Raw genomic sequence first — 27,313 nt, forward strand, 5'->3', positions numbered from 1 at the left:
AAGGCCCACACTGTAAAAAAAAATTCTGTAGTTTTTGCAAAATAATTTTGGCAGCTGTGGTTGCCAGAATAATTTTGTAAAAAATACAGAAAAACTGTAAACACATTTTTGGCCAAAAACTGTAAATTTTACAGTATAAAACTGTAATTTACAAACAAGAAAATTTGAATGTAAACCAGTAAATTCAACAATGCACACTGCTATTAAAATCTGTTTTGTACCTTTAACATACTGACAACCACCATAATAATGCAGGTGGTAAAAGAGAAAGCCACATGAAGAATCAAAGCTCATCACAAGTAGCTTCGCCACAAGCAGAAGTATATACTAATATATAGAAGGTGCATGCAAACACAAAACACCATCACGGTAACACACATGATACTTAAATAATGCATTCAACTTTCATTAAACAACAGAAGATGTAGCATAAAGCCCAAATATACATAACTAATAACAAAAACTATTTAAAAAACATTATTTAAACAACAAAATACTTGTTATTTTTACTTCTAAAAACTGTAAAATGAACAGCATTTTACTGTAAAATTACATGAAATGTCTGGCTAGATATTTTACAGTGTTTCCCTGTATATAGTACGGGAACTTACTGTTAACCTATTAACATTTTTTTCCCGTAGTGTTTTTACAAAATTTTACAGTTAAAATTACACTTAAAGACAAATTCTGATCAAAATGGCAGCTTAAGTAAAACATGAAATCTTAAAGCCATCCAGCAGATGACTCCCCTCATAAATGCCTCCAAAGGTAGTGATCACCCTCAATATCCATCCTTTCCCCATTAGCTGCAGGACTTGTTTCCTTCACATATCATTACGACGCCACAATTTACAGAACCAACCCATTCTATGGGGCCTCCCACAGTTACAGTCTGAGAAACATGATGTTCCACTGATGCTTGTGTAGCGTTGCTGGCCAGTTTTCATGTGGGAAATTCAACTGCAGCAAGTGGATATGGCGATGTTCTTTTTAGAGTTGTTTTAAACATTCTCTTGTAAGATACTGAGAGTTTTCAATTCATTTTATTTACAGTTCATTTCCATGTAAGGCTCTGTGGCTGTAAGTTTGCCGTTGTGTTGCTGGAATTGCACTGGCCTTATATTCAAGGCTTCTAAACAGCTGCCTATCTGCAGTGTCGCTCTTTCTTCAGAAGATGTCGCTGTTTCCGTTCTCAGTTCAGCTGCAGGACTTCAACCGAGGAGTCCAGAGATGCACTGAGTACGCCATTATAATGCTCCGTAGAGTGACACCGGAAATGGCAAGAAAAGGAGTGGGGCCGCCTGTATGTTTCAGCCAGGACATTCACTGGATGGACCTTCTAGGTAAACAAGTGCTTCACTCACTTAATTATATAACACTTAGTGTAAAATAAAAATGTCAATGTGTCATTCAAAATATTGTAGCTCAATCTTTTGGGGTCTTAGCGCCTCAAAATATGAATGCCACAGATTCAAGGCACAGTAAACCCTAACTAATTTGTGAAGGATGGGGGAGTCCCATGTTATGTCTTAGAACAGGAAGTGATGTCAGATTATTTTCCTGTGTGGCAGTTATTTACATGGGAGGCATAACCACTATGATTGACACAATGACTGCTGATACTTACTGCCCTTATTTGTTCAATGGTTTGAGTGGTTTTAGGGATTGAGCATCAGGGTTGACACTTGTTAAACTCTTTTCTTTCTGTCCAGTTCAGTTCCTCTGGGTAGTGTGGTTTTCATCTACTGCACTCAGGATCAGATCTCAGAAAGTGATGAGAAACTTCCATCACTTGTAAAGTGACCAGCACTGGTGAGTCTAAACTCTACACTGAGGTTGCAGGTAAACATACTCTCATATCTCTCTGTATATATTATGCAAGAAAGAAAACAAGCTGATGTCATTGATGCACTAAGTGTGAAAATATGCATTAATACGCAACCAAATCTGACTACCTGAAACCACTTTATCCACACACCCACATAGACTCATTGCACACCTGTGGGTTGTTCCCATTACAGATGTCTGCCTAACACACACTTATCTGTTTGCTCTGTGCTCATCAGTCTGAACATACGCTTTTTACATCGTACACTTAGAGGAAATGCATTGCGGATTTTACCTAGTAAACTGAACTTGTACCTTATCTACTTATCTCTATTTTTTTCTCACACTCGCTCTCTTCCCCTGTTTCACTCCTGGTAGTTCTATTTGTGTCAATAAAACTGGGTTATTTATTTGGAGCACGAAGCTGAAAGCAGCCAAAAATCCACCACAGGCCATGTGCATGTGCACACATCTCTATACACGTGAGTAAGATCGCAGGTGTGTGTTTGAGGTGGTGTGTGTGTGTGTGGGTGTGTGCGCAATGACCAACTGATCTAGCTGATATTTAACCTAATCTCTGTGAATGGGGTATTCAGAAATGTGCACATGTAAGCGCTACACCGAATCCACTCTATAGCACCACGCACTCATATTGGGGAAACATTATAATACAAACCTGATTCCAAAAAAGTTGGGACACTGTACAAATGGTGAATAAAAACAGAATGCAATGTGGAAGTTTCAAATTTCAATATTTTATTCAGAATACAATATAGATGACATATCAAATGTTTAAACTGAGAAAATGTATCATTTTAAGGGAAAAATAAGTTGATTTTAAATTTCATGGCATCAACACATCTCAAAAAAGTTGGGACAAGGCCATGTTTACCACTGTGTGGCATCCCCTCTTTTTTTTTATAACAGTCTGCAAACGTCTGGGGACTGAGGAGACAAGTTGCTCAAGTTTAGGAATAGGAATGTTGTCCCATTCTTGTCTAATACAGGCTTCTAGTTGCTCAACTGTCTTAGGTCTTCTTTGTCGCATCTTCCTCTTTATGATGCGCCAAATGTTTTCTATGGGTGAAAGATCTGGACTGCAGGCTGGCCATTTCAGTACCCGGATCCTTCTTCTACGCAGCCATGATGTTGTAATTGATGCAGTATGTGGTCTGGCATTGTCATGTTGGAAAATGCAAGATCTTCCCTGAAAGAGACGACGTCTGGATGGGAGCAACTGTTGTTCTAGAACTTGGATATACCGTTCAGCATTGATGGTGCCTTTCCAGATGTGTAAGCTGCCCATGCCACACGCACTCATGCAACCCCATACCATCAGAGATGCAGGCTTCTGAACTGAGCACTGATAACAACTTGGATTGTCCTTGTCCTCTTTAGTCCGGATGACATGGCATCCCAGTTTTCCAAAAAGAACTTCAAATTTTGATTCGTCTGACCACAGAACAGTTTTCCACTTTGCCACAGTCCATTTTAAATGAGCCTTGGCCCAGAGAAAACGCCTGCGCTTCTGGATCATGTTTAGATATGGCTTCTTTTTTGACCTATAGAGTTTTAGCCGGCAACGGCGAATGGCACGGTGGATTGTGTTCACCGACAATGTTTTCTGGAAGTATTCCTGAGCCCATGTTGTGATTTCCATTACAGTAGCATTCCTGTATGTGATGCAGTGCCGTCTAAGGGCCCGATTTGATATGTTATCTATATTCTATTGTGAATAAAATATAAGTTTATGAGATTTGTAAATTATTCCATTCCTTTTTTACTCACAATTTGTACAGTGTCACAACTTTTTTGGAATTGGGTTTGTATATTTTTTTCTTCAATAAACAAAATTGTTTTAAAAGCACTGTAAGAGATTTCTGCTAGAATAACGTGTAAAATGTTCCTACAACCTGACAGTTATGGCTGAAATAACTGTCCTGTGACTGTCTAGACTGAAAAACAGCAAAAAAAAAAAAATGAATGAATAAATAATACAGTAAAATTAAAAAATAAAAATCTATCAATCAATAAAAATAAATGAAAAAGAAAAGAAGTAGTAAGATGGAGCTGACCCACACTTTTTTTAGCCAATTGTCACGTTGCAGAAATGTATTCATTTATTTGTTTGTTTTTGAGTTATAGTTTTTGGAATTTTTGAAGTGTTTTCTGTAGTATTAAGAGTATTACAAAATAATATATAAATGTTTCACTTGTATTATTAGGAATTACTTTTATTTTTGTACGATTTAATAAAATTTCTTAACACTTAAATTACAGTAAAAAAAACAGTAATCTCTATGCACTTGTCTTTCCTATAGAAAGAAGCAAGATATCCATCGTATCCATATTGTGCTTGCATGAAATCCATTTGGTGTGAGTTTCACATTCTGCATATATTCCAGTAAAGAGAACTGACTGACACCGCAGTGTTACGGTAATGAATGACACATTGTCCACATCAGAGGAGTGTACATTCATATGTGGAGACTTTAAACTCAGCATCTCTGTGTAAATACTGCCATGCGGTGCAGTGCGACTTATGCCTTGCTACCACTCATGGGCATGTGAAGCTGGAGCTTTACAGATAAATATATGTATAATTGTTGTCTTATCGCCTTGTTATCCTCATGTGAATCTGACTTGGATAGATAGAAAGAAACATCTAGAACTAGGCCCCTGCAGTCTCCCACAGGCCTCTCGCATATGATGTATGTAGGACACAGTCTGAGGTGGGTTTCTATCTATGGAGATGTGTTGAGTGTCTGGTCAAGTGGGCTTTGCGTGATGGCTTCTGTGGGAACACTTCAACATAGCTCTGCGGGGAGATATTTTCCATTCGTGGTGTTAACGTTCAAACCTGGGTCTGACCAAAATGCCATTTCCATCATCTCACCGTTGCCTCTGCTGAGATCCATTTTACTGGCAGTTCAAAAATTTTAGTCAAAACCTAGCCTTTACATTGACGTTGCCGAGACATGCCGGCTTTTTATACTGTTAATAATTAGAAACACAATTACACTCTTAAAAATAAAGGTGCTTAAAAGTTTCTACACAGCGATGCCATAGAAGAACCATTTTTGGTTCCACAAAGAACCGTTCATTCATCTCTTTCTTACCTTTTTATAATCTGAAGAACCTTCTTTCGCCCCATTAAGAACCTTTTGTGAAACAGAAAGGTTCTTCAGATGTTAAAGGTTTTTTGTGGAACCATTTAGACAAAAAGGTTCTTCTATGACATCGTGAATCATGAATTTTTAAGAGTGTAATAAATATTACAATAAATAACCAGCTCTCTGCTGGAGAACCCATTAAGGTGTGATCACATTTACTGTTATTCGGCAAATTTTCGATCATGAAATAGAATCATTTTAATAGGAATTCATGTGATCAGGAAATTTTTCATGAAGGTGAAAGACTTTCTTATGCAGATTTCACATCAGGGTCAAGCTGGACATGCAAATTTGCTGCACTGACCGACAACAAGCTGCTTGGTTTTAAAGTAAGTTCTGTGTGAGCTGTGCTTCATACATCGCTTTACTAGAGAGGCCCAATGCAGTATACTGTATAGGTCCCAGTGCTGCCAATGACTGGGGGTGCTTGTGGTCATTTACACTGTTTGTGCTGAGGATTCCTATAGTAATCTCAATTTTGGAGGACCATGACAGTTTGAAGCCCTGTCTCTGGTCCTTGAATGTCTGGAACAGACATTCATATAATATAGACCTAAAGGGATAGAATACCCCAAAATGAAAATTCTGTCATTGTTTACTCATCCTATAGATGTTGCAAACCAGTATGATTTTCTTTCTTCTGTTCAACACAAAAGAAGACATTTTGAAGAATGTTGGCAACCAGTCAGTTGACTATACTGACTTCTAAAATATGGAAAAAAGTACTATGGAAGTTAATGGCTACCATCAACTTGGTGAGTAAATGATGACTGAAATTTCATTGAACTATCCCTTTAATAAATTAATACCAATGCCAGATGTACTGTATATTTCTATGCCATAAAATAAGTTTAGGGAAAGTGGATAAAGATTAAAGTGTACATTGATACAATGTCATCAATATTTACCAGTGGAATGCATTATAGTGTGTATGGACACACTGACATACACTCTTAAAAATAAAGGGTCCAAAGGGGGTGTTTTTGCAGTGAAAAGAACCATTTTTGCTTCCCAAAAGAACCTTTCAGTGATCAGTCCCTAAAAGAACCATTTTGAAGAACATTTAAAAAATCGAAAGAACTTTTTTCTGCATTTGAAAGGTTCCATGGTTGTTCAAGGTTCTTCATTCATAGAACCATTGATGCCAATAAAGAACCTTTATTTTTAAGAGTGTAGTGTTCTCCTGTCATCCGGTGACAGCTGAATTGACATTACATAACACATGAGGATTATTGGCCTTGTGCCTTAAACCAGTGAAACTTCTCTCTTTATAAAAGAAAAAAGACATATTAGACACCTGAGAGATAAATTATAGAGTTACATTAAAATGTTTAAACATTATTATTTTATCTAGTTACTAGTTTGGTAGCTAGCCTACTATATATAAAATGTCTTCAGAACAGATTTTTGTTTTTTAAGCAAAAAAATGTGTCTTGTGGTGTAGTGTCATGTTATTTATACATTTAAATAATGCACATAACATTAAAGTGGACTGGACAGAAAGCCTCATAAAGTGCTCTTCAGTCTCCAGTTAAAAGCATTACTCTCTCGCTTCCCGCGACTATTACATAATGATTGATGACATAACACCGTACTGGCTCGGGACAGCGCGAGCGCTGTGCGAGCCGGAGGCCACTCGGTCGATTTATCCAACAAGTGTCTGTCCGTCTCTCTCTTTCTCCAACTCTGTCCTGGACCGCTCAACGATTTGTCTTTCCCTTTGAAATGTCAATTACGCACGTTAGTTACATTCTAACGACACCGGAGCGGGGAGACGTGTTGACTGAAACCTTGTTTGTTTGTTTATTGACCAGACGCGCCAACTTTTAGTGAATAATTGAAAATGGCGAGGTGCTTGTTAAAACGTTTGCGGCGTCCCGGTCGTTAAAGTGTCAGCAGTTGTCATTTTCCTTTTGTTTTCTTTATTTTAAGTTGGATTTTAGTTTAATTAGTTTGATTTAGTTACCCCATAACCACAAACGATTCGGGAAAGAGGTGTGTTGGCGGACAGAGTTTTGACTGGAAAGTAATGGAAAATGATGAGCCTGCATCACCGGACCCGAGCCATGACAGCACCCAGAGTAAAAGAGGTAAGCGTGTCCTTCTTTAACCCATTACATACCTAAATACTGCATTAGTGGGAAATGATCTCAGATTGTGTGTGTGTGTGTGTGTGTGCGCGCGCGCGCGTTTTTGTGACAAATGAGGACATAAATTTGTATAATGACAAAGGTATGACACAGGTATTACAAGGAGAAGGTGACTTTTCAGGACATTACCCCATGTCCCCACTTTTCAAAACGCTTATAAATCACACAGAATGGAGTGTATTGAAAATCTGAAATAGCACAAAGTTTCCTGTAAGGGGTAGGGTTGGTGTAGGGCAATAGAATATATGGTCTGTACAGTATAAAAACCATTACGCCTATGGGATGTCCCCACTTTTCACAAAAACAAACCTGTGTGTGTGTGTGTGAATGAGAGAAAGTTTCACACACTTGTGAAACGTGGAACAAACTCGCACACGCATTCAGTCATAGATATGAGACCAGTGGCACTCTAAAAATACACCCCCTTATGTGACAGAAGTGCCTGTCTGTGTGCCAGCAGTCCTACACTAACCCACAGCGCTTGTGCCAAGCCTGTGCCAAGCGAGCCAGCGAAACCACAACGCTGTGACTTCTGTCACTTCTCCCTCTGATCCAGCGTGCATTCACAAGAGTGTGCTGTGCTGTCTTATCTATTCTTGTTGAACGTGCAGTGTCACGTCTTCAAGTTTGGGAGTTAAACTTTTGCGGTGTGACAAATTAACTTTGTAAAATTCTATGTACATTCTTAAAAATAAAGGTTCTTTATTGGCATCAATGATTCCATTAAGAACCTTTAACATTGATGGAATCGCTCCAATGTGTTTTTTATAGTGCAAAAATGTTCTTTCGATTATTAAAATGTTCTTGTTATTAAAATAAAAAATTTGAATAGTACATAAAAGTGAGCACATTTTTGTAGTTATTTTTAAGTTAGGCTATATCTCCGTAATATATATGGACATTAGGCTATTAATTGTGTGCCTGATTGTTTCTCAGAGACAGGGAAGGAACAAAAAGTCAGGGAAATAAAAGAAAAAAAAGGGAATGGAAAGCGATACCCATTGACCAAGTAGCACAGAGATAAGACTATACTTTAGTTACTGAAATGGAATTCCCTCAAGGGTGTCTTATTAGGATCTTGCAACCCAATAGGTCTCTTTAGGGCCTTATTCAACTGAAAGAGTATTGCTTTAATTGGAAACTGGTGTATTGGGTTATCTGAAGTTGAACTGTTGGCTATTTCACTATTACGACATTCTTTCGCTGAGATCAGTTTGTTCAGTGACCTTATTCTGTGTAAACTGGAAGTTAATGCAGATGTGTAGCTTGTTAACCATTAACCCCTTTCATGCAATACGTGTTCAGGCAAAACTTTACAAGGAAAGTGGATTATTTAATTCTATTTAAATTAGTATAAAAGAATCGATTTCAGTTGTTTTTGATGTCATTATTTAGTCTAAATGGCATGAAAGGTTGTTGCACTTTAATATATTGAATTATGCAAGATTAGTTTGCTCAGTGTTGTATTTCATATAACGGTATTTGTAATGTTTTTAAAAAATATTTTTCATCTTCTCAAACAATGCTTTCACAAACAGTAGGACTTGTTATACATTGCAACAAATAGAAACGCATATAATCCATATATTAAGAAAGTATAAACCCTGTGTCATAACCTCCTGCCCTCTTGTTACGCACCCATCGCCGCCACTCTCTTCATGCAGCCCTCTTATCTAAACACATTTATCCCTGTTCTCACACTTCCCTTATCTGACACTCCTTTTCTGCTCTTCTCACTGTATCATCTAAACACACTTTCCCTCTGTTTTGAACTCCTCCACATTCACTTTCTGTTCTGTTCTATCTGCTTCTGTCCTTTGATGAGCTCCCACTTGCACCTGTGTACTTGCACCTTATATCTCTCGTGTATATCATAAGCTTAACTTTCCCATTTTGAGTCAACATCTCATCCCTGTGTTCACCTGTGCACACGCTATAGTGCTTATCAGCGTCTTTATATTTTCAGTCACAGACCCTTACACTTTTAAAATCAAAGTTTCTTTCAAGCCTCTTATCAAAAAACTTTTTTTGTTCTTAAAGTGGTTAAATGCTCCTTGGAGATATATTGCAATGTTCCGGGTTCAGTACAAGTCTATGGATTAAGACAGTAGTTTCTATTCTTTCTTCAGTGAAGGAAACCCATATAAATGCCCTTACAATGGAAATAGACTTTGGAATTACATTAATAAACATTGTTTTAAAATTATAGTTACATTATGTGTTAACATTAGACATGAGTTATATCCAGTTTTTAACTCCAGCAAATTAAAGCTGGTAAACACAACAGAATTTCCCACAGTGTGCTCTAAAATATGCAAAAGGGAAAATCTAGCCAAAGGATTTATATCTGCAATGCATAACCTGGGGCTTATTAATCTAGAACAGAAGCCTCACTGCTAAATTCTAGACAACTTTACCCCCAAATAACATTTTTGTTTGAAATTTATTGTTGAATTTAATATCTTTGGTAATTAACCGCATATCACTGGCATTCCTTTAAAGGTCCCATTAATTTTTCTCCTGTTAATGGATGATATGTAGATTCAATGGTGGTCTGAAGAAGCTACAAAGTAGCATCAATAACAATCCCCTAAATAAGGGATAGTTCTCATGAAAAGGAACATTCTGTCATCATTTACTCACCATAATGTCATTCCAAACCTGCATGACTTTTTTTGTTTTTGTGGAACATCAAAGAAGATATTTTGAGAAATGTCTCAGTGGGGTTTTTTGTCCATACAGTAGAAGTCAACGGCAACCAAAACTGTATGTTTACCAGCATTCTTCAAAATATCTTCTGATGAGAAAGCAAAGCACTCCGCTTTCATGAGCAGAGTTAGGCCGTGTGTGTGTAAACGTTATTACTGATATTTTAACCACCTGGAGTCCTTTAGTTTGTTATATCACATCCACAATTTTCCACTCCTGAATGCAGAAATCTCTTTCAGACTCTTCTAATGTTTACCGCTAGATGCATCTGTGTTATTACTTCAGTGTTTTCTCTCACTATTTATTTAGCTTTTTTACTCTCTGATTCTCTCATTCTCTCTAACTTACACTCATATCACTTTGCCAGAAATACTGTAAATACTTCTGTGTAGTAAGAATGGACATAATCTGGATTAAAGGAAAGATTAGTGTTTAGTGAGTGTCTTTGGATTCCTGATCTATTTCCAGAAGCCGATTGGCTAATTTGAGATCCAAAAGCTTATACCTCCACTACCCCACTACACGGATTACCTGCTTTCACACACACAAACCTCTCTCACACACATTGCAACACTCTTTCACAGTTTCTTCCCAAGCTGATATGTGAATACGGTGTGTACGAAGGCAGAGTGTGACATTTGACAAAACACGGGGGAGATTTTATACTGGTGGGAGTGAGAAAGAACTTTAAAGACTGAACAGAGGAAGAGATGGGTGCGAAACAAAAGGAAACCACAGAGTATTGAAACACTCAACGACAATATGGCATGTGTTACCTTTTAGCGGTTTATGAATCTACATATATGAGGCAAATCTTGAGACTCATGATAATGTCAATGGTTGTCAACTGAAAACTGAAATAACTTTGATGCTCTGTGTTGTATCTTTACAGTTATTCATGAAGGTTAATTTTCATTCACAGCTAGTTGAGCTCAAAGCACTTTTTAGAAGTTAGTCTCTCAGGATGGGTCAGTTTTTCGTTTTTATAGGATGTTGTTGACTTGTTGATTTCCCTTGTATAGTGGCAGGGGTCCTCAGAGACTTCTTGTTATGGAAAAACAGAGGACAACTGCCACCAGTTTCCAGCAGCTTAACGCCCTGCAGCTCTTGACTGGTTACCCACTGAAGCTAAGCAGGGTTAAGCCTGGTTAGTTCCTGGATAGTTGACCTCTTGTTTCACTGCCCAGGGAGTTGGCAGTTTTTTAGGACTGCTCCATTGTCAAGAATACAGTGCGCTAAAACATTGCTCCTTCTAGAACTTCCCTGAATGCACTAGTGAACACAGGCTCCTCACTGTACTTATATTTTCTGAAATATTCTCTTGTCTTTTTCAGTCTGTTAAGTCATCAGATTTAGGACAACCTCATATTACAGCATTGCTGTACTTTTTATTACAGTTAAGTAAGATGCACAATAAACAAAATGAATGATGATCAGCTGTGGTGACAAACAACGATGATCAAGGTCCTTGCTAGTGCCTTAATTTGATTCATAGTATACTGATTCATGTCATAGGAAGCTTGGACACATCATAGATACAGGTTGCAGAGGAAGAGGCTTTAGAGAAGTTAGCAGGGGCCCTGCGGTCTGCCTGGGTACTAATAGTAATGGGGACACTCTGCCTTTTCTAGGGCATTATGGATGCCATTGCATCATCCAGGTGGTTGAGGAGATTCCCACAACATGTGCTTCATGTGAAAGTTGAAGAAAACATCTGTACAAGTGCATGGACATACACATTCGTTTTGTCACCAAGAGTGATTGACCATTTCTTTGTTTCCAGCCATTTACTCTCTGGGCAAGTCTTCAGAGCTTGACACTGGAATTTATTTAGTTATTCTAAAGTTTGATGGGAATCTTTTGCCAGGGCTAGTGTTGTTGAAAGTATAAAATCAATACTGAAACTAAAAAAATGTAACAGTAGGTGCTGCTTTCAAACACTTGCATTGAGCGCTGCAGCCAATCACAGACATTTATGTCAAGAGCATGAATGCAATGGCCAATCAGATGTGTTTAAGTTAGTAAGAATCCACTTCATATCTATCAAAGCGGATGTTTTCGCGAGTTCATCGACTAGTACTGCATGCTCGCAAATCCTAAAGAGTGACACACTGATCATCGTAGCAGTGAACGGGATAAAAATTCTGACATGTCAAAATAGAGCTGTGCATTAAAACTTGGAGTATAAATACATATTTTAAGAGTAGTGTTTACTTATCAAAATAGTTGAAGTTTTGTTGGTTTCATGTATTATTTAGTTTACAAATGTAATTGACATTTACATTTTTTTATTTTCGATTAGAGTTTAAATAGTTTTTGCTATGGTACCAAAACTGGTGGAGTGAACCATGCATTTTTACTGGTATTTAATTGAAATTTTGGTATTGTGACATCACTAGCCAGGGCAGTCTACAACGTTTTTTGGGTTTAAGATGCTCATGCACAGTTCTCTCCTATTCCTCCTTTATGAGTCTTATTGTGTGGGATTATTGCTTTCACAAGACACTCAGCTCTGGGAATGTTCACAGTTGCACCTTTTAAATGCTTTAAAACTTCAGTGTCTTCATGTGACTTGGAGAGGAAAATTAAAAAAAATACTGTTGAAGTGGACAAATATGTATGGTTTTTCAAATTCAGTATGGTTTCTTTTTGTAGATCTATTAAATGTGTAGGATGTGTAGTAATGACTTATTATAGATATTGTAGCTGTCACCTGACAAGTGTTGTTCCGTGCAAGCAAGATGATAAGTTTACGTCAGGCACTGATAACAGAGGCCCACATGTCAGTTTGCTCTATCTGTGTGTTTTTCAGAGTGTCTAGACTGTTACTTTGATGTTTTAATGACTTAATTTGCTAATTTGTAGATATGTGTTCCTTATGTGTTACCATTTTAGCGATCATGCTAAAGACGTAGTGATAGTGAGTTCTGAATAAGTGTGATTGTTTGTTCTCAAAGGACGTTAACTCAAGCACACAAAATCTCTCTTTCTTTGTCTCTGGTCCTGTAATAGCTGCATGGTCAAGTAACTGTGCTAGTTTGCCAGAATGGATTGATAAGTAGTGTAATCAGGGCTTGTCTGGGTTATCCAACTGCATTTAGATCTGTTACCATGGTGCCTTATATCACCCTGATCATTCAGGTACCACAGATAATCCTTTAATCTGCCATCAAACGATGAACGTCGTTGCTCTGTTACGCCTATAAACATAAATTCATGCATCCTACTGACCGAAAAATCATACCGAAAACAGCATTGGTCATTTTTTTGCTATTAGGCAAATCGAGTTGTGAAATACCTGCTTTGAGAGTCTTTGTTTCCAAGTACGTCTGCAAGTCGCCACGCACCTATTTGTGTGTTCCGCTACATAAGCAAAAGTGACTTTTTCAAAAAGCCACAAAGCCCTTCAAAGAACGAGTGAGACAGCCGGAGTAAGAGACAGACAGAGAAAGTAAGAGAGAGAGAGGCCAAGTCTTTTTCCCAGTGATGGTTATCGTACCTGCCCTGTGTCTTCAGACAGACACACTGCTAAAAATACCCATCGGAAACGGCCAACACAGCATCAAATCTGAACTTTCTTAAAGTGTGGTCAAACGTCAGACAACGGAGATTGCTGTTTGTGTTCACGTGTGGGCTGGGATGGGGGTTAAAGGGGGCTTTTCATGTGAATGATGATGTGTGTTTGTGCTTTCATGCCAATAAAAGCATGCTTGTGATGTGTGTTTGTGTACATGTGCACGCATACATTTTACAGTTTTAGTTGTTTAGTATGTGTAGGTGTGTGAATAACACTGACACTTTCCATGAATTCCCTAACTAAGCCCTAGTACTCTTAGAAATGTTGGGTTTTCTTAAGCATGTGCTTAAAAATTTTAATTATTAAAGAGATAGTTTCTTTCTTTTGCTGAACACAAAATAAGATCTTTTGAAGAATGTGGGTAACCAAACAGTTGCTGGTCCCCAATGAAATTCCATAGTAATTTTTTTCCATATGGGGACCATCAACAGTTTGGTTACCAACCGAATCAAAAAATATTTTTTATGTTCCATGGAAGAAAATAACTCACAGGTTTGGAACAACTTGAGGGTGAGTAAATGATGACAGAATTTTAATTTTTGTGTGGTCTATCCCTTTAACTTCAATTAAAATATGACCTGTTTTTTTTTTAATCCTGTTAACAAATTTGAGATATGTCTAAACCTGATTTGTGTGACTTGTTGTTTTTAGCAATAAACATTAAATAAACACCAAATTTAAATCAAATTGAAATGTAATTAAATCTAATAAAATAAAAATCAGAATGAGTAACAGGTTGTTAATTTACTATAAATTAAGCCGTCACTCAGTAGACTCTAGCTAATTTGACCCAAGTTTTGATTTGTAGTTATTGATAAACTTGTATAAGAAAAAAATATTTCCTTGATAATTATGATTTATGGATTAACAAGGTTGAAAGCTTTACAAATGCAACAAGTAGGACACAGCTAATTTTCAGTAATGAAAATGAAATTGTTTTATTTTAATAATTAATTAAAAGAATTGAATTTACTTCCCCAAAAAATAAAAAATAAAACAGATGATGTCAAAATTTTGCCATTGTGGTGTGATTTCATTTTTTTCCAATAGAGTCTGATATAGAGACAGGCCTGTGTTTACAACTATAGTTACATTTCATGCTACATCCCGATTATGTTGAATTTCTTATTTAACATATTTAGAACATATATAGTTACACGAAACATATTAATTTCCTAACTACCTATTGTTTTGTGCCCTTCTTTAGGAAATCAAGTGCACAAGATATCCCATCTAAGTAAGTACAACTGAGAATCTCAACCATTCAGTTATACACTGTCTGTTCACTCTGTGTAGCTGTGCAAGTATGTTATATAGTCAAGCACAATAGCAGTTTCCTAGTGTGTGCATGCTTTGAAAGGTGGCTTGTTTAACCCCCTTTGCATGTTGTTTTTTGCATATCAGAGAACCCCTCCATTGTGGTTATAGGGAGAAGGGGGGCCTGTATCAGTGTAGCAAAGCGGTGCATTATTACACCTGTAAAGAACACACACACAAACACAATGCACCTGTATCCACATATATTTTTACTTCAGCCACAAAAGCTGTATGTTTAAACGTGGGCAAAGCTACCGTAGACACGCACGCACAGGTGTGCACAGCTATGGGTGTGTGCATCTGAATGAAGATAAGATCTGAGAGTATTTTGGTGAAAAGATGCTGTTTAAAACTCTTCCCGCTTTTGTGTTTGATTACAAGCGTGCATTGTGTAAGTCTTCTGCTCTTTCTTTCCTTCCTTATCTCCTTTAATTTTTTGTTTTATTTTTGCATTTAAATTTGAACTTTGTGGCAATGTCCACTTGGTCATTTGATCTTTTTAGATCCTTCTATAAATTAGTTTCTCAGTCAAATTCAATTTATAAAAATGTTAGGAAACCCTTAAAGGAAATAAAAAAGAGTTTGTTTCATATCAAATTTGTGTACTGGCTTTATTTGAATGTGACTGTAGGTGGATTAGAAAACATGCAGAGCGTGGTTGGACCATGATTCATAATGACAAGCAATAACAACTCTATCGTATGCTGTGGCACCAATATCACATGACAATCTTAAACAGCTTGTTTACACCAATACCCTCTACCACCTATCAGACCAGCCTCACATCCTTTCTTAACGGTTCCTAATAGCCAACAAGACAATACTTTACCATTTAAATGCTGCTTTCTCCTTTAATCAAGTAGAGAAAAGGTACAAATCTGTCACTGGGGCATTATCCTTTCAAAAGACACTAATATGTAATATTTAGGTACTAATATTATGCACCTTCAACATATTAATATGCACCCTTTACGAGTAAAAAAAAAAAAAAAGGGTAACACTTTAAGGTTTCCATGTTACACGTTACATGTACTTAATATTATAATAACAATAAATTATGCATAATTACATGCAAGTAACCCTAAGACAAACCCTAACCATATAGTAAGTACATGTAGTTATTTAATATTACTCAGTACTTAAATGTATTATTACACTGTAACAAGGACACCTTAAAATAAAGTGTAAACAAAAAAAGTCTAAAAGTGTACATTTCGAAAAGTTACCGTCCCAGTGACAGCTTTTGTACCTTTTTTCCCTGAAAGCACAATCCAAAGAACAAAGTATTCAGGATGGTTTGATACTATTTGGGAGTTTTTAGTTGTGTGTGTGCACTGATGGAAAGTGAGAGGGATAGAGTGAGGAATTCAGGATTTCAGGATGCAATGAAGACAAACATACAGAGGTGAGCTGCTCACTGCTGAAATGGAAAGAGAAAGAGAAAGTAGAGTCCACCTATAGACGGACAGAGAAACAGCACATAAAGTGCTTTAGAAGAGACATCATGCGTGTGTGACAGAGAGAGGTGTAGTTTGAAAAGGACAGACCCTCTCCCTCTGTGTCACTCGCGGATAGAAACACACATCTCTCTCTGTCACCTACCGACCGAAAACCACCTAATCTCTCTGTCATCTCCCACCGTGCGACAGCATCATCTGTTCAGAAGTTTGATTAACTGTGAGACAGAGCTGTCAACCATATTCACATGCTGTGAAGATGATGCGAGGTAGGCATTTATGTTTTGTGTCTGGCCTAATAAGTATGTATTTTTACTGATGTTTCTGTGGGTGTGTGACAAATGTTTGTATGCATCACATTGGATGCATCCTTGTGTCTTTGAAAGTAATGGGTTTCATTTTGGTTAGAGCAACTTATAAGTTGCAAAACACTTTTGTGTCTATTTTACTCTTCCGTTTTCCGCTCATCAAACTCGAGTTTAGGACATAGTGATTATATATCCATTGCTTTCAGTCTCTCCGTTTGACCTTTTTGGAGTTTCGCTGTGTTGTTTGTAGTTGTACGCGACTCATTCCGCCATATTAACACGTCCGAGACTTCAGAGATGGATGATGGACATCCTGAAGGACCTTGATATGCAGGATTTTGTAGGAATACAGAAAGCAGTGTAGATCTGATTTTGAAATCAGGACTTGTATTTATAATTTCTTTATAAATTCAAAATACCTTTGCATTACCTGATGAACCTGATACACAACATAAGAATCAATGTTTTATTTAAGAGAATGTATGTGCCTTTTATAATTTGAAATGTTTTTAAATATTCAGATTGACTTGATAAGAAGATTGTGCAGGAAAGTTTAATTTACTTTAATTCATTCATATATATTTGCCATGCAGCTTCTTTCATTCTAATTCTATTTTTCATACTTGGTTTGTGTTTGCTTTTACCATGTGTAATTTATTAATGGCTTTAACAGTAGACTCGTGTGTGTGTGTGTGTGTGTGTGTGTGTGTGTGTGTGTGAAGTGGTCCAGCGTGGGTGTGTGACTCTACCTGTTCTCACTGAGTTTAGTAATAGGGATTTTCACACATTCAACATCAAATATGCCATTTCCGTTTCCAGTTCACCTTTGAGCCTAAGGCACAACATTAGTTTAGTCTAAAATCTGGTTTGACATGAAAAACGGAATAAACACATTGGAAATTGATGCAGAAAGTATCCTTTTTATTTAACTTGGTACTTTCTTTGAATCTGAACAAAGTCTTATAAATGATTTGAAATAACAGGACTTTTCTATGCAAAGTTGTTCAAACATACAAAAAACACTATGTTTGTAACTCTTGCAGTCTACACAATCATGCGAATATATCCTAAATGAATTGTGAATTTATCAGTTCTTTTGTACAGTGCTTTTCAACAAAAATAAGGCAGATAATTATTTCGATTTTTTATAGATATAAACTTTATATAGATCCATAAACTCACAATAAATTAACAATAGAGACAGTGACAGATAAGGTCGATAAGTAATCAGTTCAGTCACAAACCTGGCAAGCCACAATATTGTTTAATGGTCAGATAAATTGATTATTAGTTTATCTTGTGCTTTGTGGCTGTTATGATTAGTACCACAACTATAGATATGATTGTGTGACTACAGATAAAGGGTTTAACGTGCAGATTATCTCATTAATAATACAAACACTGCAAGATAAGGTCTCGCTTACAGAAACTCTCTGAATTTAACATTTTCAGTTTTGAGTCATTGTGTTTGGCCTAAACAGAATGAACACAAAGTAACAGCTAAAAGGATAAAGGCGATCTTTAATTCTCCCTCTATTTTTGTTTACTTTGTCCTGAAACCCACACAGACAAAAACTGAGGACCCCGAAAGTATCAGATGATGCTCGTTTGTGAGGCTTGTGGTTGTGGACATTGTTCAGAAATGACTCTCAAATAGGCATTTTTGTACAATCCCCTAAAACTGAATTTTCCGTAGCAGCCCACATCACGCATGTGGTTAAATATCTGCTCATCAAAATTGCTACAATTCAAGCAGGACTTGCTGAACTCAGCTGTGCTGTATCTTATCACTTTGCATTATCTGATGCCGGTTTGCACTGAAGCTCTCGCTGTAGTCCAACACCCTGAAACCCTGAAAGCTTTTTTTTTGTGTGTGTGATTAAAAAAAGCACCGTAAAAGAATTCCAGATTCCAACCACACCTGAGTCTGTCTCACCTCTTGCATTGATTTTCATTTAAAAATGACATTTTCTATTGTGTGTGCATGCACTCGCGTAAAATAATTTCTCATAATCTTAATAAATGCTTAAATGCTGGATTGATGTAAACTGTGCCTACGCATTTCTTAGCAAAAAATGCTCATTTTTGAATTTTAATAACAAAACATAAACTGTTGAAAAAACATACCAGGGATGCACCTCATGAAGTTGGTTTAAAGAGAATGAACAGCAAAGTTAAAGAAAGTGAAATAAAAGATAGTTTTGATTTTATTTAATATTTTAGTCACTGCGTAATCCATATGTTACTTTATATTTGAATAACTTTAGTACTTTTTTAAAACATTGAAAATGTCCAGACTGCTAACTTTATATAATACTTTATTTATATTTGATTAAAAGCTAATCTTTAAGCATTTCTTTAAAGAATAAGGTTTGACGATACGTTAATTAAAATTAGCCTTATTTAAGAACAGAATCAGAAGCTATCTGAAATTTATGTGGACAGTTTACTATGGTTCTAATGCACAAAAGGCCTAAAAGGTCCTCTTTTCGTTCCGTATAAAGAAAGACAGAAAGAAGCACTGCTTTAGTCAGTCAGACTGAGGCAGAGAGGAAGGTACAAGCAGAGAGACCTTCCGGGATAGCTGTTTTGATCTTCATCCGATGAACGCAGCCGGAAAGAAATTTGGTGGATTTTATTGAATACACTTTTTGGTTTTATACGCACATTTAGAAAACATACAAAGTGAGGCATTTTGCAACGTTGCACTAGATTCTAACTGCACACACACATACTTTCTGAATTTACTGCCAATGAACGCTTCACCAGCTGCAAGACTGCGCTGTTCTGCACTGTGGTCACCCGTTCAGTCCCTGTGTGTGAGTCTGTGTGTATGTTGGCACACACATACGTGTGTATGTGCACAGGTGTGCGTGCAGAGCTTTTGTCTGAATGCTGTTTTTCCATCACCTACATTTTGGCTGGTTTTTCTCCGATGTTACCAAGTAAAACAGTGCAATCAAAAAGAACAAAAGTTTAAGAACTGACTTTTTGAATTTTATATATATATATATATAAAAATGAAAATATATATTTTTTAAATCAGATCTGATCTGTTTTCATATAGACCAAAGGCTTATGAAACTGAATGTTACGAAAGGAAAGTTGAAACTCGTAAATGTGCTCCGCACACTGATACGTGTATAAATTTACCGCTTTTTTTGTGTGGGGGTATCACTCCTTCTTTCACTCTTGTTCTTAAATGCCTTTAAATCTTCAAAGACTCTGAAATCATGACTTATACATTCAGTGACTAAAGTCTTGAAAATCAAAGAGGTATTCTTTCCCCCTGAATTCACAAAGCTTTTCCATTCAGACTGATTTTTTTAAAAATAATTCAGTTCCTTCAAGACCTAAGATAATATATGTATTATTAATTTGCACAATGAAAAGAATATTTAAATGTGTATATATGTTTGTGTGTATGTGTGTATGAATAAATGGGTATATGTTTGTGTGTGTGTGTGTGTGTGTGTGTGTGTGTGTGTCTGAAACCGCATGCTAAGCACAAATGTCTTATCAAACTCATCTTATTTTATCTTATCTTCTGGCACTTTCCTGTGACAAAAGATGTTTTTGTGGCTGTGCTGCTTTGTGAATTATTTTTATAGATGGAATCCTTTAATTACTAATTCATGTTTTATTTGAGAACGCAGACAGAAATAGCTTTTGTTAATTATACATTAATACACATTCAAATTTTTTGTTCTTCTTAAATGGTTTCACAACCAGTATAATTACAAAACATAACGATTATTAAAGCATGTCATTTTTTTGTCGTTTAGTGTCGTTTAGTGAAACGATATAAAACTAAACTCATCCGAATAAAAACACTTCAGTGAATATATTAAAACATTTTTTTTTTGTTCTAGCACTCTATTAGCTAGTCTTAGCATTAGATATGTTATTCGGTTAGATGTGCATGAAACAAATGTGCTGTGTCAAATACGGATCTTGTAGAATTCCTCAGTTTGTCTCATGAGTTGTTTCTTTGAAAGCTATAAGCTCTTGATGTTTCCAGGTTCTCTCTTTTTCTCTCTTTCATTCTTTCTCTTGGTGACTCTTTTTTTTGTCCTGTCACAGCACTCTTGCATTCAACTCGAGGATTTCCGTTAGTGGAACCTTGAGGTTTTCACTAGTTTACAGTGCAGAATGCTGTTTCAAGAGAAGAACAAACAGAACCGCGAGATACATATGCTACGGGGACGTAAATCCACAGACTATCTTTAAGATGAGTCTTTGGGGATTCTATCTACGTTTTCTGCTTTCTTTCTCCAAATTAAACCATTGTTGTCCTGAGAACAGCTATTGCATCTAGATAATACGGTAAAACAACATGCACTGTCACTGTCATCATAAATCCAACCTGTCAGAAATGTGTTAAATATATCTTAATATCATACATTATAAACAGACCTTTTATTTTCTATCTACATTTGCAACTCCTTTTTATGCTTGTTTTTGCTGTATTTATTTTGTGTGTGAACAGAAGTGTGAGGAATATATATATATATATATATATGTGTGTATATTTAACATGCAAGTTTTGGAATCTCTGTGAGATACTCAATTTAATATATATATATATATATATATATTCCAAAACCTCCATGTTAAAATGGAGAAAAAAATCTCTCAGTAATAAAGAGGAAGGTATTACATTTTTTAACTTTTACAAATTATCAACAAAAAGTATACTTAAGAAATTATATGTTTGTGATTTGTTTTTAAATTGAAGAGAGTCTATAACAAATTTAGAGTATTCTATATATTTTACACACTATAAAATGTAAATTTTTTTTTAAAAAATCCTAAAAAGTAGGAGGACCTGCACCATTTGCAGTGGCATTTTCAGACCTAAATACTGAAGTTGCGGTATAGTTTTGTGTAATTTTCCTCTATCAGTGGTACATCAGAGATAATCATTTACGACATATCTGAGCTTACATCTTACTTACAGTCAAGCAGCAATATATATAGGTGAGATAGCATCTTTATTTCTGGAAACCTGTATGATCTGAGAGATATACATATAGTCTCTCACAGTTATTGTGCAAATTTAAGTACAATTCAAAAGGAAACTTTACTTTGTTCAGTTTTAGTTCAAATAATGCAGCTTAGAAATTTGTTCAAGTCTGTTTTTATCCGTTGCGAACATTTGGCTTCATTTTGGAGAAATATTTATATGGATACGTCAATGCTTTATTCTGATCTTCAGCTGTGGTAAGTACCTCTGGGATTAATGACTGCTAATAATTTGTCATTTGTGGTCATTCGAATTTGATTTCACATCAGCAAATATGACATGCACTATTCTATATTAATCTAATTTTTAAAAAGTTTTTTTTAGTGGCCTAATATTGTCTAATTCATTAGATTGCAAGTCAGATTTTTCTGCAAACCTCTGTAATAATTCTCATACAGAATTTAGGGCTAATCCTGTCTTTTCTATTTTTCTTTTTTGGTATATAGTTTCATCAATTTGAGCAGAGGAGATCTTTTTTTAGTCAGTATCAGCGTGTGGTTTAGGTGAACAGATAGCAGAGAAGAGAAGAAGAAAACTGTTCTCTTTATCAGCATGTGGTTGGTGTGTGCAAGGGAACATGTTGGTATCAGTGTATTTTAAACACAAGCAGACAGAAAACACAAGAAGAGATTGTTTTTTTTTAATTACAGGCCTTGTGTATGAGAGAGGCCTCCTTAGTGAAGGAATCCCTCATGAAGATGTTAAAAGTGTTGAGTAGCATGTGAATGTGGGAGTGTGAGTGCGCCAGTTGGGTTTAGATCGCTATACTCAAAGTAAAAAAAAAAATTTATAACACAAAAGGTATAAGTCGTTTTCATTTTCTTTAACCCTAAACATCTCACGATGCAATGTGTAATTCAAAATACAGGTAAAACAGCTGTGAAAAATCAGTACATAAAAAAAAGTTTCTTTCATATTAACACATTGGATGCTTTTTTCTGACTGTTCTTAAAGGGAAAGAAAGAAATGAAAAAACGCTGAAAATGAGGAAGGAGATAAAAGTCTATTGTTATTGGCTATCGTTTCAATACGCAGTAATTGGAAATGTAGCTTGTTTGTTCATTTCCATCAACATATAGCATTTTTTTGCAAAAGCATAACAATTTTAAGCAGGGTTATTATACTTTATTAAACTTCATCTCTTCAAAATAAAATACATTTGAACTTAAAATTTGTTTTATTTTATTAAAAATACAGAGAGAAAAAAACTGTATTTTTGTGAAATATTATTGATAACATTATTGTTATTATTAGTAACAGTTTCTATTTTAATATACTTTAAAATATAATTTATTCCTGTAAGCAAAGCTGAATTTTCATCAGCCATTACTCCAGTCTTCAGTGTCACATGATCTTTCAGAAATCATTCTAATATGCAGATTTTTGTTGTTGTTGATTTTTTTAATCAATGTTGGAAACAGTTCAAAGGTTTAGGGTCAAGTAATGCATGCTTTTATTCAGTAAGTGTGTGCTAATTGGATCAAATCTGATAGACTTATATTGTTAGAAAAGATTTCTAACAGAGAAAAGAGAACTTTTTATTTATCAAAGAATCCTGAAAAAAGTATCACAGCTTATAAAACAATATTAAGCAGCGCAAATGTGTCCAACAATGATAATAAATAAGCATATCAGAATGATTTCTGAAGAATCAAGTGACACTGAAGACCGGAGTAATGGCTGATGAAAATTCAGCTTTGCATCACAGAAATAAATTATATTTTAGAGTATATTAAAACAGAAAACCAATAGTAGAAATTGAAATAATATTTCACAATATTACAGTTTTTTTCTGTATTTTTGATCAAATAAATACAGCCTTGAAGAGCATAAGAGACTCCCTTCAAAACATAAAAAATCTTACTGATCCCAAACTTTTGAACGGCAGTGTGTATATGTGTGTGTACATGTATATTTAAACTAAATTTAAAATGAAAACAGAAAATAAAAAAATAAAAGCTAATTCTAAAATCTCAGTGACACTAAAAATAACACTGTTTGTAAGTCTTTATATTACGGTATGTCAGACATTTGAGCTGTTTTTAGAGCTCATAAGTGAATGTTATGAACCAAATATTGTCTGCTGTCTTTCAGCTCAGGTCAGACAATAGTGAAAAGAACTATGTATGCACATTTCTGTGGTGTGATGCTGTCTTTTACCTGGCTCCAGAGTTATCAGTCATATATGGCATTTAGGTTATTGATTGGCTCAAAAATCTGGCTGCAGAATTTAGCGCCCACAAGCAAACATGGCAGTTATTAAATTGCATCCACAAATGTCGCATAGATAGGATGTCAAGCCACATTCACACCTTCCCTCCAGACACACACACACACACACACACACACACACACACACTTCTGACATGAGACCCACGCTCTTGCAAAAACTGCTGCAGGGAGTTTCCTTTTGTGCCCTAAATCAAGATACACCTTGACACAGTGACATAAACACACTGACACAGAAACATGCACACACAAACAATGTGTCATTTATAGATATGGATTAATACATTTAGATGTGTATAACCCTACTACATTTTTAAGGCCTTTTAATGATCAACATGATAAACACTTTGCTGAAAAACCTGTTGTACACATCTACTACATGCCTTCTGTCGTCTGGTTGATAGTTTATACTTTTTTATTAAGTAAAAAGCTGTGAAATCTGATGAATTTTCTAAAGTAAATATAAGAATAGCTTTTATATTGTTAGTAATATTTCAAGATGAACACTCACTGGGCTGAAGAAACTTTTTTGATTATCAGAAACAAGGTTTGTTTGATTATCCATAGATATTTGCATCCATACATGTTGAAATTTATCAATTGTGATATTATACATTATAAATAGAAATTTTAGGCTTTTGATGAGCATTTATTTGTACACCTTTATTTGTACAATCAACATTGTATTGCAATGCATTATATGTTTTGTTTAAAAACTACATATTTTTATCATAGAACTAAGCATTTAAATATCATCTTGCTAAGGTATAGAGTGACAACTGATATTTAGATGCATTTTTATGCAAGTAGTCTGCTGTTGATTTACATTACAAGCCATTAGAAATAAATCGTACTTTTTCGCTATATAATATCAGCATGTGATACTATTTTTTTTCTCTCAGTTGACCTCTGAATAAAACTTAAGTGTTTTTTTTTTCTCTTCAGGTGTGAGCTCCATATTCTCCTATATCATACTATATGAGCCTGTATCTAAAGTGATACTCATCAAAAACACATTTATTAAATTATGTATTTTTAGTTTTTTTTTTAAAGGTTGTTAACTGATTTTAATATGCCAGTTACATGTTATTTCATATGCCAGACTTTACAAGGTTAATTAAATCACTTATAATAACAGTGTAAATGTGCATGATATTGCATGACAAATGTTGCATTGAACTTCAGACAAGAAATATGAGATGTTTAGATTTCTTGTGATGTAGCTTTTTTTTATGAGTGCTGTATCAGATTAATATTTCCACTCAACGACTTTTGGGAGAATGTGGGATTGGGAGAAGAGAGGATGAGAAAGAGAAGGGCGGGGTAAAGAGGGGGATGAACATTCCTGGCAGTAAAAACACAGATGAAAGAGTGTATTACTGGCAGTCGCTTCCTTTGTGAGCGAGACAGAGAGAGGGAAAGAAAGAGCAAGATAATGCATGAAAGAGGGAAAGTCAGAGTGAAAGAGAAGCCAGTAAACCACTTAAAAAGACTGAGGTTGACACCTTCACGTCCACCTCCTCACACTCAATATTCCCCCTGTCTCAGTCAGTCACAGTGAATCTCCCTGTTTTCTTGTGACGTCTTATTTGATTTTTTTGTTTTTGTGAGAAAAAATGCTCTTCTTTGATTCACCCACTGTAAGGGCTTTGATAGACCATGTGGGAAAACTTATCAAAAGAAGTTTTAATTTCTGACATGAAAAGGTCAGGCTGACATGACACATACAGATTCCACTTTACCTCAGATCACCTTTTTTCTGATTTTTTAGATGATAATTTCAACATAATGACTTGGCCCAGATGAGAACCCAATATTGTTATAGGCTGTTTACACTATACCTAACCAGTAAACTTCTTTAACATCAAGATAAGGCCACCTTTAACCCTGAGTTAAGCAGCATTTCACATGGGTAATTTTGAAGGGCATCAGCTGTGGTATAGTTGTGAATTAGTAATGCAAGATACTTTCAAATATATGAAACAAAATAAAGTTGTTTTTAAAGTTAATACTAATCAATTATTTAATTATTATTAAATGAATTATTTAATTTATCTGTTAGTTTGCTTGATCATTCATTCATTTATTCATTCACACAAAGACCACTTTAAGTGTGTGTGTGTGTGTGTATATATATATATATATATATATATATATATATATATATATATATATATATATATATGAGGAGTTCATTTGCAAAAACCGATAAACGCCACTTTTAAAAAAAAATGAGCTGATTGCCGTGCATTATTCTCCACATATAGCGCGATCTGAACCCTAAACACGTTTTGTCAAAAAAGCAGGTTTTATCCACTTTCAAGGCATCGCCAGTTCACATTTTACTGCAGAAGCCGACAAGCGCCCTTGTTGTTTTTGAACAGAAGCCGATAAGTCCATTTTAGCGAATCAGCACGCTGTATTCAGGTCAGGTGACAAGGCTACTTTCACTTTGAAAAGACATGCTAGCTGAGAGGAGTTTCGTCAAAGCTGACTAAAAGTGATTGAGGATGGATAATAACGGAAGCTTGCAAAAGCAGCGCGTTACAATGGTGAAGGACAAGCTCTGTGTATTGCGTGTAATCACATCCATGCAGTTTATGATCACAACAACAACAACGTTTGTCAGGCATCTACATTGTCATCTGAGGAGATTACAAAGATTAAACGAGTGTTTTTTTACACTCTAAAACATGAAATGTGGAGTTATCTGCTTTTGCCAAAAAACAACTGTTGGAGTTAACTGCTTTTGCTATAAAACAAACTTTTAATATGTAAAAAAAAACGTACTTAATTGAACTTTAATTTTGTAAATGACCTGTATTTGTTTAAGTTCTTATTACTCAATCAAAACAATCCAACTGCAGTTTGATTGATATTATTAGAAATGTGCAATAAAAAAAATGATTTCTGAAAAAAACATTTTTATCGGTTTATCGAGTTATCGGTTTTTGCAAAGGAACTCTTCATACAGTGGTGTGAAAAAGTGTTGGCCCTCTTCCTGATTTCTTATTTTTTTGCATGTTTGTCACACTTTAATGTTTCAGATCATCAAACAAATTTAAATATTAGTAAAAGATAACACAAGTGAACACAACATGCAGTTTTTAAATGAAGGTTTTTATTATTAAGGGAAAACAAAATCCAAAACTACATGGCCCTGTGTGAAAAAGTGTTTGCCCCCTAAACCTAATAACTGGTTGGGCCACCCTTAGCAGCAACAACTGCAATCAAGCGTTTGCGATAACTTGCAATGAGTCTGTTGCAGAATTGTTGTAATTCAGCCACATTGGAGGGTTTTCAAGCATGAACCGCCTTTTTAAGGTCATGCCACAGCATCTCAATAGGATTCAGGTCAGGACTTTGACTAGGCCACTCCAAAGTCTTCATTTTGTTTTTCTTCAGCCACACAGAGGTGGTCTTGCTGGTGTGCTTTGGATCATTGTCCTGCTGCAGAACCCAAGTTCGCTTCAGCTTGAGATCACGAACAGATGGCCGGACATTCTCCTTCAGGATGTTTTGGTAAACAGCAGAATTCAT

At 35.6% G+C, this 27,313-nt stretch overlaps 1 protein-coding gene and 1 long non-coding RNA gene across 3 annotated transcripts in view; both read left to right on the forward strand.

Moving 5' to 3' along the window:
* Positions 1 to 1,271: 1,271 nt before the first annotated feature.
* LOC107596685 (uncharacterized) lies at positions 1,272 to 2,479 on the forward strand. Its single transcript, XR_001610393.1, has 3 exons — positions 1,272 to 1,343; positions 1,713 to 1,812; positions 2,206 to 2,479. It is a non-coding gene; the product is annotated as an uncharacterized lncRNA (long non-coding RNA).
* A 4,124-nt stretch (positions 2,480 to 6,603) lies between these two features.
* The window catches only part of LOC107596682 (nuclear receptor ROR-alpha-like), a 32,841-nt gene continuing 12,131 nt past the window's right edge, over positions 6,604 to 27,313 (forward strand). The window contains exons 1-2 of one of the 2 annotated variants that reach the window (XM_016287475.1): positions 6,604 to 7,090; positions 14,644 to 14,673. In XM_016287475.1, the coding sequence (XP_016142961.1) occupies positions 7,030 to 7,090; positions 14,644 to 14,673 (91 nt within the window). In that variant the 5' untranslated portion in view covers positions 6,604 to 7,029. The remainder of the gene's footprint in view (positions 7,091 to 14,643; positions 14,674 to 27,313) is intronic. The other variant, XM_016287476.1, reaches the window with a different exon arrangement.

This window comes from Sinocyclocheilus grahami, unplaced genomic scaffold (assembly GCF_001515645.1).
Source record: "Sinocyclocheilus grahami isolate Dianchi unplaced genomic scaffold, SAMN03320097.WGS_v1.1 scaffold222.1, whole genome shotgun sequence".
Lineage (NCBI taxonomy): Eukaryota > Metazoa > Chordata > Actinopteri > Cypriniformes > Cyprinidae > Sinocyclocheilus > Sinocyclocheilus grahami.